Source organism: Moschus berezovskii, chromosome 2 (assembly GCF_049115385.1).
Source record: "Moschus berezovskii isolate FMDL1 chromosome 2, NW_MosBer_1.0, whole genome shotgun sequence".
Classification (NCBI taxonomy): Eukaryota; Metazoa; Chordata; class Mammalia; order Artiodactyla; family Moschidae; genus Moschus; species Moschus berezovskii.
This window is the reverse complement of record NC_142461.1, coordinates 48,797,753-48,811,685: the sequence shown is the minus strand read 5'-3', so window position 1 is coordinate 48,811,685 and position 13,933 is coordinate 48,797,753. Positions and strand designations below refer to the sequence as shown.

General features: G+C 39.8%; 1 protein-coding gene across 1 annotated transcript in view; it reads right to left on the bottom strand.

Annotated features, from left to right (window-relative positions):
- The window catches only part of SATB2 (SATB homeobox 2), a 202,570-nt gene that overhangs the window by 34,784 nt on the left and 153,853 nt on the right, over positions 1-13,933 (bottom strand). The window contains exon 10 of the mRNA XM_055398427.2: positions 1,551-1,748. Within this exon, the coding sequence (XP_055254402.1) occupies positions 1,551-1,748 (198 nt within the window). The remainder of the gene's footprint in view (positions 1-1,550; positions 1,749-13,933) is intronic.

Genomic DNA, 13,933 nt, shown 5'->3' with positions numbered 1-13,933 from the left:
GGAGGGAAGGGAGAGGCTGGTCCTGAAAGGTAAGACTTGGGGCTCATCTCTAGGGAATGAATCACCCACACACTAGTCCAGAGCCAGGAGAGCCAGCTCTGCCACTTATTAACCAGGTACCGCTTGTGACCACCCTTCCCTGAGTGTACTGTGGATATTAGAAGAGGTTCCTGCAGGTGCTTGTAGCTTTGTGAACTCACGAGTCTAATGATCTGGGCAGCTTATTCTGTGACTTTGGAAAGTGACCAATGAGAGCACAAGAGCATTGACTGAGATGTCAATATTTGGATGACAAGTGACATAATGGCTCCAGTGGCTTCTGGCTTCTTCCCCAGGCACGTGAGGGTGGAGCAGGGGAAAGGAGACAGGAAGCCTCAGGCAGAGTATTTCAGAACCGTGTCCTCCACCACCTCTCTCATGCTATCCGATCAAGACACCACACCCCAGCCTTCCTTCACCCACACCTTCCACCCATCACACAAGTGCAGACACTCACGCACACCCGCCTCAATCGTCCCCTTCTTGCTATACACAAGGAGATTCAGGTGATCTTCTTTCACAGCAGCTGGGATTGGTGGCATTGAGCAGTAGGACAAATCTCGCAGTCTACCAAAACACTTTGCAGCACAACTTGAAGGGGAGAAACTATAGAAACCCTCACTGCTATTTCTTCCCCAAAGTAACTGATCTTAGATAACAGCAAGGGTCAGCAGCTAAACTCTGTGACTCTCAGAAAGAATATAATTTATCTCAATGAGAATAAAATCTAAGCAAACAAAACAGGCAAACCCAATGAAGGTAGATTTCTAAAAGAGAGGAAACCAAAGATAGCAGGAACTCACTTAAAAATACTAAGAATCTATCACAACTTCTTTCTTAGGTTCAGCTGAGTTCAGTGGTATTCCCTAGCTCATGTGGATATTCCTCTCAGCCTAATGAAACATTTCTTGAGGAATTTTGAATCAATTCATTAGGTATTTCAGAGTTTTTTTTTTTCCTTTAGAAAGTGCACTGATGGAAACTATGATTTCTAATTATGTGATTTAATTCTCCACCAGTGCTCTGGCTTCACAATCCCACAAGTATCAATAAAATACTCCCAGGAAGTATGAAGTGTTAGTCGATCAGTCATGTCTGACTCTTTGTGACCCCATGGAATGTAGCCCACAAGGCTCCTCTGTCCATGGAATTCTCCAGGCAAGAATACTGAAATATGTAGCCATGCCATTCTCCAGGGGATCTTCCCAACCTGGGGATCCAGCTCGGGTTTCCGGCATTGCAGGCAGATTCTTTACTGTCTGAGTCACAGTAGCTGCCTTTGGATTTGACTTCTCAGTCACAGGTGTGTTTGCATGTGTGTGAGAGAGAGAGAACATGTATGCACAGGCACACATACACACTATGCCTACTGTGAGAACAGGGTTCTCTGTTTTAGGGGATATGGAATGAGACCCCTTCTGAGGGCAGGTGACATGGTCTGCCCCTTTGACCTTCAACAGCTGCTGGCACCAAGAGCCCTGTCCAGGTTGAGGGGAGAAGGGGACGCCCACCTGCACTGGCTCCGGGGGAAGCTGAACCACGTGCTGCATGCGCTCGCTGTGATGATGCCTTGATTCCTCTTCATAAATCACATCCCTCTCATGCTGGGGAAGGTTCAAGAAACGACGGATGGTACAGAGGTTCTCCCAGAGAGTGCGGTTTTCTGGGCTGGGGTTCTCCTTCCAGCGGAGCAGTTCACACAGCCAGCCCTAGAAACAGAGAAGGCCACTGAATGAACCTGTAGAGTGCACAGCCGCAGAGGGGGCTTGAGTGCAGTCAAGTACCATACCGGCTTATCATATTTTTACAACAAAATTGTTCCCACCACACTGGGGAGACACTGAAACAGCTTGGCAACTCTGAAAACCAACTAATGACCACACATATAGTTACACCAATACCTGAGAATCTTCAGTCTTGTTAATTTTCCCCTTCTTACTGAATACATTCTCAATTAATTTACAGTCCCTTTGTAAAAGAAACTCAAGGATGCATGTAGCTCTCTAATTCTCAGCAAAAGTCGCTTCATGTTAGTCAGCTACAAATTTTAAAATTACCCACCCAGTTGGATAGTACTCCATTCCAAGAAAAAAAGGAAAATGAACAAATATGTATTACAAAATGGCAAATTCTGAAGAGGAAATACCTAGATATAAATAGAAATATTTCCTCTCTAGGGAGGAAATAGTCTCACAAAGATCAATAACTTCTCTGTAACACCCTTTGCTAGAATGAGAAAAGAGTATATCTGCTCAACCTCTGAATGCCTTGGGCTCCAGGCCCTTGTAACCATCACCTTCCTGCCTCAGCCACACCTGCAGGAAGGTAAGCAGTTGGACGGGTCACACCTGCAAATGTCTGCCTCCCAACTCTGGCATCCGGATGTTCTCTTGCTCGCAACTGCACGAGAAAGAAAATGTAATGCAAATAATGATGGATTATATGAAAATAATACAGAGGATGCTGTCAACATCGCTCACTGGCTCATGTCAAAATATTTTACCCAGTAGCTTTCTAACCCATCATTTCCAAGCTACGTCGCTCACTTTAAATACAAGGACGGTCCCATATCATGCCTCCTGCAAGAATAAGAATTTTTCTAAAAAGGTGCATAAGTAAACACACATGACTTTGTAAGAAATCTGGAAACCTCCGCAAATTCTATCTCGTAACTTGTAAACCAATGAAAGTTCCTGACACGCATTATAAAAACCCCTTATAATATCATAAGCTGTTGTTTGTCTAACTCTCCACTGTGTCTTCTGCCTTTACCCAAAAAAAGGCAAGATTTGATTATCTCCGCTGCATCAGCCAAGACAGCAACACCAGCTGTTCTCATTGTGCAGCCTCTTCCTCGCGGCCTCCATGTTAATAACCTGATCATTCCATTTTCTCCTTCAACTGCCGGCTGCAGCACTGCGAAGAGACAAAAACCCAGACCCATCTGCAGCAGCTGTAGGCACTGAACTGTGAAGCCACTGGGGATTTATAAACTAATCTGTAACACAACACTGCCTTGTTTTTACAAGTGAGAGGCCACATTTGCGCAGACCTGATCTTTTCTTGCAATAAACTGGGAGCTGGGGAGAGTTAGAGGGCTAGGAAGAATGAAAACAAGATATCTAATCATTTGCTTGGAAATGTGCTTCCAAGTATTTTCAAAGTTTTTTCTTTTTTTTTTTTTTTGCCAGTTGAGAGACAGGTAATGGTTGATTTTCAAGGTGTAACATATATGAAAATTGAAGATGATTCAATTTTTTATCCCTATCAAAAAGTAAATTATATTTTTAAAAACACTCCTAGTCCCAAAGTGTTTCCTCAAGGGTTTCTTTGTACAAAGCAAAAAATTATTGAAATGGAATATAAGCCATCTGTGGAAAAAAAGCAAGCTCCCATTTCTCTGTCTTTTCACAGATCTGAATAAGTCTCCAACTGAACTCTTTCAAATGTTTCAAACAGGTATGTTTAACATCTCCCAGGGGAGGCTACAGCATGGAGACCAATCGTTGAACAGAAAATAAAAACAAAAATCTGCATCTGTTAAAAGATGAAGTTCTGAGATATCCAGACCTTAAGGAGGACAGCACCTGCTGTTCCGCATGAGGAGTGAACTGCATTGTGGGAAGCCACAGCTTGAAAGGAGACAGGTGACAGCTGAGTGGTATCTCCACTTACATACTCGGAATGTCTCGCACAACATTCATTGCTGCATTTGATTTATATGCGCTGTTATAATCTGCACTCATTACAATCACTTAGAACAAACTACAGGCCTCGTTATGGACTGGGCGCTGTCTGCCATCAGTCTTTAAGAAGTGTAGTGCTCAATTTGCCCACTGACAAGCAAGGTCCTGACCTTGAAGCTATTAGGGAGTGGATTAGACACAAGTGTGATCATGTGTGCAGACATAAGCAAACCAAATTAATTTCTGGCACAGGGAGGTAGCCAACAAGACCCTGTTCTTAGGGCACCGGAGAACTTCCTCAAATCCCTGATGGAGCTGAGCTAATAGCATGTTTAAGGGAACCCAGTTTTGAAGATGAAGCACATTCATGGTATTTAGAGGGTTATTAATCTAGTTTCCCCACAAAGTGTTTGCTTGGCTGATCAGATTAAGGGATGGAGCCTTCAACAGTGCACCCCCACCACAGCAGGCCCCAAGAAATCTGTGATACTTCACAGCCTTGGACATATTGCACCATGTGTACCCAGCTGCTTCAATAATTAGCTTATGAATGTATCAGCTGGTTCTGTGATTTTTATAAATAATAACTAACCTACAGAGCAGAAACATTGTCAAGAGCCTTACAGTAACACAAAACCACAAGGAGTTCCTAACTTGCTCATCTACTAAATGCCGATATTCCTACTAGAGGAGCTCCTGCAATGCCATCTATAAATATTTACTCTGCGTCTGAAATGGTAGTGTATTTTTTGTCAGTTTTCTTCACGGCAGCCATGACTCGCTTTCCTCTCACTCTGACTCACTTGCTCACTCCACAGATTTGGGTGCTTATCTTCCGGAAATCCATTCTTCCACCTCACTTCCCATCTCACCCTCCATCTTTTGATTCACATGACTCCTCCACCAGCCCATTTGGGAAGCTTATCTCTGTTTTCTCAAAAGGGTCTGTTATTAGTTTGTTTGGTGGCTAATGAATTTGCCAGAAAGGGCCACGCTGTTGCCTGCACACACATGTATGTATTGTGAGTGAACCCACCACAGAAGAGATAAAGAGTCCCACATTGGGATTTTTTTCATTTATATAATTTTTGCATGCCATCCAAGAAAGTTTTGCAGTATCAGGCGAAAAAAAAAAAGTGTAAATGTCAAATAAAACAGTGACAGATGACAGTATTCTCTATTGAATAGCACTGTTTCTGTCGTGCATGTTCAATGGGAACTCATGAATTATTAATAAACAAATCTCCTTTTTCTGTTAAAAATCTCAAGTAGGTTTTTTGTTGTTGTTCCCTATGTGTTATGTGGAGCATTCCAGGAGAATTATTTTCATTTTATAGATGCTGATGCAGAAGTTCATCTGATTTCTAGCCTTGGCCAGCCATGTGAGCAAGCACCAGGAATTGCGGAATATATACCTAGCTGTAATTTCTCTTTTAGCCTGGAAATAAGCTTTGATCAAAGGTTGGCTGAATATTCATAAAGTCAGTTTAGTTTTTTTAGTATGGGAAAACTGAGAGTGAATTACGTGTACCTGAGCACAGCTAGGAAGCAGAATATTCAGTTTGGAGACTGAACTGCTAGGTTCCTGCTATGACAATAAATTACTGGGTGACCTTTGGATAAGGTCTTAGATCTTCTGGAAGCTTAACTATAAAAGAAGGAGTTTACAAAAGATGATCTTTAAGTTCCCTTCCAGCTCCACAATCTGTGATCTGTTTCCTGGTTATTTGTCAGAAACAACCGATAATGATTAGCCACCAAGTCAAAGTACGAAGGATAAAAACCACCCTGGTCGAGTGATGAAGGTCAGCATCACCAGCAATGACATATTCACACTGAGAACTCTGTGATATGATTCACTGCAAAGGACACAACATGGTATCTGAGGCAGACTCGCCCCAAATGCATAATCTCAGTCAAGTCATGGCAAACCCTAACTGAGAGACTTTTTTCAACAAAATAACCAATCAGTACTTTTTAAAAGTGAAAAGGTCATTAAAAAAAAAACAAAAAAAAAAAAAAGGAAAGAAAAGATTGAGCAATGGTCACAAACTGCAGAAAGCTAAGGATAATAACTAAATGCCATGTGGTTCCTGATTGGGATCCTGGCACCAAAGAAGGTAATTAGTGGAAATACTATTAATATTTAGCATAGTATTAATTTTAAAAAAGTGAAATTAAAATAAAGTTTTTAGTTGGTAGTATTAAAGCATTGGTAGTTTCCTACTTTTGATAACTGCACTGTAATACAGTGTACATTAGGGGAAGCTAGGTGAGAAATATATGGAAACTGTAACATTTTGCAAAGTCTCTGTGAGTCTAAAATGTGTTCAAAAAAAGAAGTTTGAAAAAATATAGAGAATACTTGGAACTTACATAGGAAAATGTACATGGAACTTAAGTGTAATGATGCCAAGAAATTTACAATTTAAACACTTTTACCTTCAAACTCTGAACACAAAGAAAGCATATAAGTTCAAAGGCTACATCCTTTTGATCAATGGTTAAAGAGTTCCCAAGCATTCAGGCCATAAGCAAATAATACTTATTAAAATTTCATTTTAATCATCTCATCGGTCTCTTAAACAAATATATTTCCCTCAGTAGAGAAAACAACTCTGACCACCTTTTCCCAACTATGCAGGTGAGGTGACACTTACACCAGTCAAGAGATAGTTTATTTACAACCCACATGTTCCTAAAAAGTTGTACATAAATCTAACTTTACAAAGCAAATCAAGTTGTAAATGTATCAAGAATCCTTACTACTTGAAGAAATGTATTATTATTCCTTTTTGAAAGATGAGTAACGGCCCTACAGTTTATCCTTTAGTAAACTGAGAGTTTTACTGAGGATTTACTTAAACGAGACACCTCTAGTTCACAATTTAGGAACATTAGAAGCAGCAACAATAAGAACCACAATTTGCTCTTATTTTTCCCTCATGGTCTCATCTCCCACCAATTCTCCCATGGACCTTGTGCTTTGGCCACTGTGAATTACTCACAATCCCTGAATAGGCTTGATATATTCTCATCTTCATGCTTTTGCTCATGTTACTCCCTTTGCTGGAAAACTTTACTCAATTCTCTATCCCCTCTATAAGAAGTTGTAATTCATTTAATTTTTATTGTTACTGTTTACTTAAAAGGTTAGTTGAGATCACCAACAGGAAAGTATATAATTCTGACCATGAAATTCAAGGAAAATGTCATTACAGATTAACAGGATTCATAATGTGGGTCTTAAAAAATAAAGATGAGTTTCACCAGGTGGGGAGAGTAAGTGACTGGAATAACATTCTAAGCAGAGAAAGCAGTATCAGCAAATGCAGGGGCTTATAAAAGTAACATATTTGGTAATCAGAAGCAACTTTCTGCAGCTAAAGCGCAGTCTAGAAAAGGAGGTGGGCGGCAGATTATAAAGAATAACATGCAAAGAAATTTCATCTTAATCTTACGGGCCATGGGAGTCACTGAAGGCTTTTTAACTGATATGACAAAGAATTCTTTGATTTCTTCTTTACACTTTTTTAATTTATTTTTTTATTGAAGGATAATTGCTTTACAGAATGTTGTTTTCTGTCAAACCTCAATATGAATCAGCCACAGGTATACATATATCCCCTCCCTTTTGAACCTCCTTCCCATCTCCCTGCCCATCCCACCCCTCTTTGTTGATACAGAGCCCCTGTTTGAGTTTCCTGAGCCATACAGCAAATCCCATTGACTATCTATTTCACATATGGTAACGTAAGTTTCCATGTTACTCTTTCCATACACCTCACTCTCTCCTCCCCTCTCCCCATGTCCATAAGTCTATTCTCTATGTCTGTTTCTCCACTTCAGTTCAGTTCAGTCGCTCAGTCGTGTCCGACTCTCTGCGACCCCATGAATCACAGCACGCCAGGCCTCCCTGTCCATCACCAACTCCCGGAGTTCACTCAAACGCATGTCCACAGAGTCGGTGATGCCATCCAGCCATCTCATTCTCTGTCGTCCCCTTCTCCTCCCGCCCCCAACCTTTCCCAGCATCAGAGTCTTTTCCAGTGAGTCAACTTGTCACATGAGGTGGCCAAAGTATTGGAGTTTCAGCTTTAGCATCAGTCCTTCCAATGAACACCCAGGATTGATCTCCTTTAGAATAGACTGGTTGGATCTCCTTGCAGTCCAAGAGACTCTCAAGAGTCTTCTCCAACACCACAGTTCAAAAGCATCAATTCTTCGGTGATCAGCTTTCTTCACAGTCCAACTCTCACATCCATACATGACCACGGGAAAAACCATAGCCTTGACTAGATGGACCTTGGTTGGCAAACTAATGTCTCTGCTTTTTAATATACTATCTAGGTTGGTCATAACTTTCCTTCCAAGGAGCAAGCGTCTTTTAATTTCATGGCTGCAATCAGCATCTGCAGTGATTTTGGAGCCTAATCTTTGTTTTCTGAATGTTGAGCTTCAAGCCAACCTTTTCACTCCTCTTTCACTTTCATCAAGAGGTTCCTGAGTTCCTCTTCACTTTCTGCCATAAGGGTGGTGTCATCTGCATATCTGAGGTTATTGATATTTCTCTCAGCAATCTTGATTCTGGCTTATGCTTCCTCCAGCCCAGCGTTCCTCATGATGTACTCTGCATATAAGTTAAATAAGCAAGGTGACAATATACAGAATTGATGTACTCCTTTTCCTATTTGGAACCAGTCTGTTGTTCCATGTACAGTTCTGACTGTTGCTTCCTGACCTGCATACAGGTTTCTCAAGAGGCAGGTCAGGTGGTCTGGTATTCCCATCTCTTTCAGAATTTTCCACAATTTATTGTGATCCACACAGTCAAAGGCTTTGGCATAGTCAATGAAGCAGAAATAGATGTTTTTCTGAAACTCTCTTGCTTTCTCCATGATCCAGCGGATGTTGGCAATTTGATCTCTGGTGCCTCTGCCTTTTCTAAAACCTGCTTGAACATCTGGGAGTTCACGGTTCACATATTGCTGAAGCCTGGCTTGGAGAATTTTGAGCATGACTTTACTAGCGTGTGAGATGAGTGCAATTGTGCAGTAGTTTGAGCATTCTTTGGCATTGCCTTTCTGTGGGATTGGAATGAAGACTGACCTCTTCCAGTCCTGTGGCCACTGCTGACTTTTCCAAATTTGCTGGCATGTTGAGTGCAGCATGTTCACAGCATCATCTTTCAAGATTTGAAATAGCTCAACTGGAATTCCATCACCTCCACTGGCTTTGTTCTTAGTGATGCTTTCTAAGGCCCACTTGACTTCACATTCCAAGATGTCTGGCTCTAGGTCAGTGATCACGTTATCATGACTATCTTGGTCGAGAAGATCTTTTTTGTATAGTTCTTCTGTGTATTCTTGCCACCTCTTCTTAATATCTTCTGCTTCTGTTAGGTCCATACCATTTCTGTCCTTTATCGAGCCCATCTTTGCATGAAATGTTCCCTTGATATCTCTAATTTTCTTGAAGAGATCTCTTGTTTTTCCTATTCTGTTGTTTTCCTCTATTTCTTTGCATTGATAACTGAGGAAGGCTTTCTTATCTCTCCTTGCTATTCTTTGGAATTCTGCATTCAGATGCTTATATCTTTCCTTTTCTCCTTTGCTTTTCGCTTCTCTTCTTTTCACAGCTATTTGTAAGGCCTCCTCAGACAGCCATTTTGTTTCTTGCATTTCTTTTCCATGGGGATGGTCTTGGTCCCTGTCTCCTGTACAATGTCACAAACCTCCGTCCAGAGTTCATCAGGCACTCTATCTATCAGATCTAATCCCTTAATCTCTTTCTTACTTCCACTGTATAATCATAAGGGATTTGATTTAGGTCATATCTGAATGGTCTAGTGGTTTTCCCTACTTTCTTCAATTTAAGTCTGAATTTGGCTCCACCACTGCCTTGTAAATAAATTCTTCAGTACCATTTTCCTAGAACCTATTATACAGAGTGAAGTGAGTCAGGAAGAGAAAGATAAATATTGTATTCTAACGCACATATACGGAATAGTATTTCCATTTTTAATTTCTTTCCTCCATTCCTCCATTCCTCCCTTCCTCTCTTCTTTTTTAACAAGAAGTCCTTGGAGAAAAAACTATGATAAAGTTAAGAACTCCACTTACCCTAGCCTAGATATATTTTCTTTTCATAGTAAAATCATGTTGCTGGGTATTAATCAGGTCCTAAATGGCCTGCTAGTGGTAAATTACACACTGCATAGGCTTTATCCTCCAGTTTTTTTGTTCAATAAAAAATGACATGTATTCTAAACACCAAACCATATCATTTAACTCTCATTATTTTAATCATTTGTGTGTGTGTACACATGCATGTGTATGTGCTGTTGTTGTTGCTCAAATGAGAATTTTTAAAGTTCTCTCATATTGAATATGAATGAAGAAGAACAATATCTATTATCCTTATTAAAAAAGAAAGGTTTAAAAATTTCAAACATACAATAAATGTGACATACTACACAACAAATGCTGAGAATATTCAAATAACCAGGGAGGTCTTTCAGAAAACAATAATACAGCCTAGTGTCTGAATTTGGAGCTCATCAAATATGGGTTTTAATCCTAGCTCCATGCCTTAGGTTTAAGTGATGGGGGAGGGGAAGGAGATGGGACAAGTGGGGTTCCTGTCCGTGGTACTGAAATTTCACTGTGTACTAAGTTACTTGTTTTCCTACCCCAAGACACCAACTTCTGCCTGTTCCCACATTTTTTTCCTTAAAAATAAAATCTGTGTTGGTGACACATTTCCTAGTTTTCATAGCGTTTCTGAACAAATACAAACCAGGACTTGCTAAGAAACAAATGCAAGTCCACAGACTGATTTGATCTCCAAAGAGAGATACAGTAAATAAATTTGTTCTTCTTAAGTAAGGTTGGACTTGCTTTGTAGACCAAGGTCTTGTCAGTCATTACCGTCTGCCCTGAGGAACCTAGCAGAGAGCTAATGAGTGAACTCCGTCTACAAATAGTAAGAAGCCCCCACTGTCTCTGCCCGTCTAGGAACTCCAATGAATGAATAAGTCGACAAATGAACAGCTCTCTTCAGGAGAATGACTCAAGGCTTCTTGCAACAGACATGTAAAAGGCCATTTACTCACCCACATCTTCAATACAGAAAATGTCAGCATATGTAACCAAAAGGAAACATTTTCTGAGTGTCTCAAAAGAAAATTCATATTATTAACCACAGACAGTTCGCTTTCTAAATGGAAGCACATAAAGTCCCCAAACAAACTTTTTAACTGTGAAAGAATTTCTCCTCAGCTGGTTGAGACTCTTCTGAAGTGCGAAATGAGCCAGATAATATTCAGCTCTTGTTTCTTAGTCACTGAATTCTCTTTTCATGAATCCAATAAGTGTCTATTAAAATAAATAAACCCCCTAATGATTCAAGATAACCTAATCATGAAAACTGAAATGGATAAAAGGCTAAACTGCAAGGGAGACTTGTCAAGGGCTTCAATGAATCCCTGACGAGGAGGTCATCTAAACCTGAAAAAAGATTTGTGCTGAGCATTTGGTTACAGTTCAAGGTTAATTATTTTACACCTTGAATGTAATAAGTAAAAATGATCTGCTTCTTTTTTTATTTCTCAAAATTGTACACTAAGTTCTAAACTGTATTTTCACAGGGACTAATTTTCAGCTGTCTCTGGGTATGTGTCTCACATTTCTATGGATCTATTTGTAAAGATTGAATCTGTAATTGAGAGTAATGAAAATTTTATTTCAGAACAACTCCTTAACCTCTGTTATAAATGGCTCAAGTTAAGAAGGGGTTTCATAAAATCTTGTTGCCTTCACCATGGAAATATGGGCTATACATAGCTATATAATAGTATAGAGATTTGGGATGACTTTACACAAGTATTACACACATACTTACACACATGGGAACATGCATCTAAGAAAAATACCGTCAAAAAGAAGAATGAATCTGGAGTCTTCTACACTTAAATATTTAAAACATCTTAACATTAAAATGTACTAGACTAAAATATCAGGAAGAAAACAACCAAAATATTTCTAGTCCCAGACTTCAGATCCAAATTCCAGGATACCTGCGATATAAGGTATATATATTATAATATATATATATACACACCATAATATACCTATGATATATACCATATATACTTATAATACAAGGTATATATATATACACACATAAAATGATACAAGGTATATATATTAATATGTATTATTATATACAAAGTACTATTTATTAATATTATGAACACTGCCTCAAGAACTCATAAGTGTGGGGAGGAAAAATAGACACAGCAGAAAACCAGGAATAAAACTTGTTTGAAAGATGAGGACTGGGACTAAAGTGAGGCATGCAAGCAACTAATGTGCAAAAATTAAGGAATGTGACTCTGAAAGGGCATGCCTCCTTGGACTGTACCCTAAGACCTAGTGTGTCTAATCCTAGTCTTCAACCTATGAAACCAAGATGATTAAATGGTCCCTATGATGGACATGAGTTTGGGTGAACTCTGGGAGTTGGTGATGGACAGGGAGGCCTGGTGTGCTGTGATTCATGGGGTCACAAAGAGTCGGACACGACTGAGCAACTGAACTGAACTGATGACAAAATAGTAGGAACTAGTCATAGCACCAACATTCTCCAACTGTAAGAACCATGGTTTAACTCAATATCATCTCCAAAAGAAGGCTGGGAGAGTTCAGAAAGGTGGCTTATAATATGTCAACCTGATTTGCTTCAAAGTCATATTCAAGTTTCTAAAAGTGTTGCATCATGAACAGGCAAAAGAATGCAACTCAAAGGTTTCTGCAATAGATCACGATGTGCTTAAACCCAACACAGAGATTTTAGCAATGGGTAAAGGTACCCGATACTTTATGAACTGCATATGAACTCTACGTTTTAACCTTCACTGATATCTAATTAAGGATTCCCATAAAGGCTAGATTTAGGGCATGAAACATAAACATAATCAATTGTGAAGAACCCAATTTCTCACTATAGGGATGATGTAAAAATTGAGATCTTGAGGGAATTTCTGTTGATCATTTCTCAAAAGAATCTATTCCTTTGAATTATGCTGAGAGAAAAAGGAAGAAAGTGAAGGATTTGACTTGATGCTTAGGCATCACTGTACTTACTCATTGTCCACTTAATTTGGCATTTGAGAATACTGAGAAGCCTAATTTCTTCACTACTTGCTGTAAGAATTTTTTTCAAATGGGAATTGTAGTGTAAATATGTTAATTTGTTTCATGTAAGCTTGGTGGACAGCACTGACATTGTAGTATACACGCCCCAGTTGACAAGAGTAGAAGCTGCTTTTTGAAAGGTTGTCAAAATGTGTTCAAATAAAATCTGCCCATCAGGAAGGGGCGGCAAGGCCACACACCTCATTTTAGTCTGCCTTATACACTGAGACAAGATGGCAGAAGCGAAAACACTGGGAGTGAGACGAGACCACCACCTCATTCTACACGTGGCATCATACGGCCAGTTTCTCCTGTCACTCTTTACACCAGAGATCAGGGCAGTCAAACATTTACTTCCAATGTGGTGGTTTAGTTGCTAAGTCATGTCCCATAGACTGTAGCCCACCAAGTTCCTCCGTCCATGAGATTCTCCAGGTAAGAACACTGGAGTGGGTTGCCATTTCTTCTTCAGGCGATCTTTCTGAGCCAGGGATTGAACCCAGGTCTCCTGAATTGTACGCAGATTCTTTACCAACTGAGCCACCAGGGAAGCCCCAATAGCCTGAGCAATCCTAGTCCCAATAAAGCCATCTCCATAAGGGAACATAAAAAATAAGGTAACTGTCAAACCACTTTCAGGGCAAAGTGGCAAAATTGATCCTTGTGTGATATTTTCTAAAGGCTAAGAAACTAAATAATGAGACTGAAGATACTTTACAATTCATAAATATACTCTCCCATGAGAAAAGGTGGTTTAAAAATTTATAATTTATAACTGTCTTATTACAGTATAATTCCAACCAGGATATAAACACACACATTAGAAGACTAAAAGGTTAACAGCAACTACCTCTGGGCTGTGAAATTATGGGCTATTCATATTTTGCCTTTATATTTTTTCATTTTATTTTTTAAAATGAGGATGGGGCATTGCAGGTGACATTTCAGGGGGTGTGCGATCTCTCCTTGCCACCTGACGACCCACAAGGACACTCGGCCCTCATCTTGATG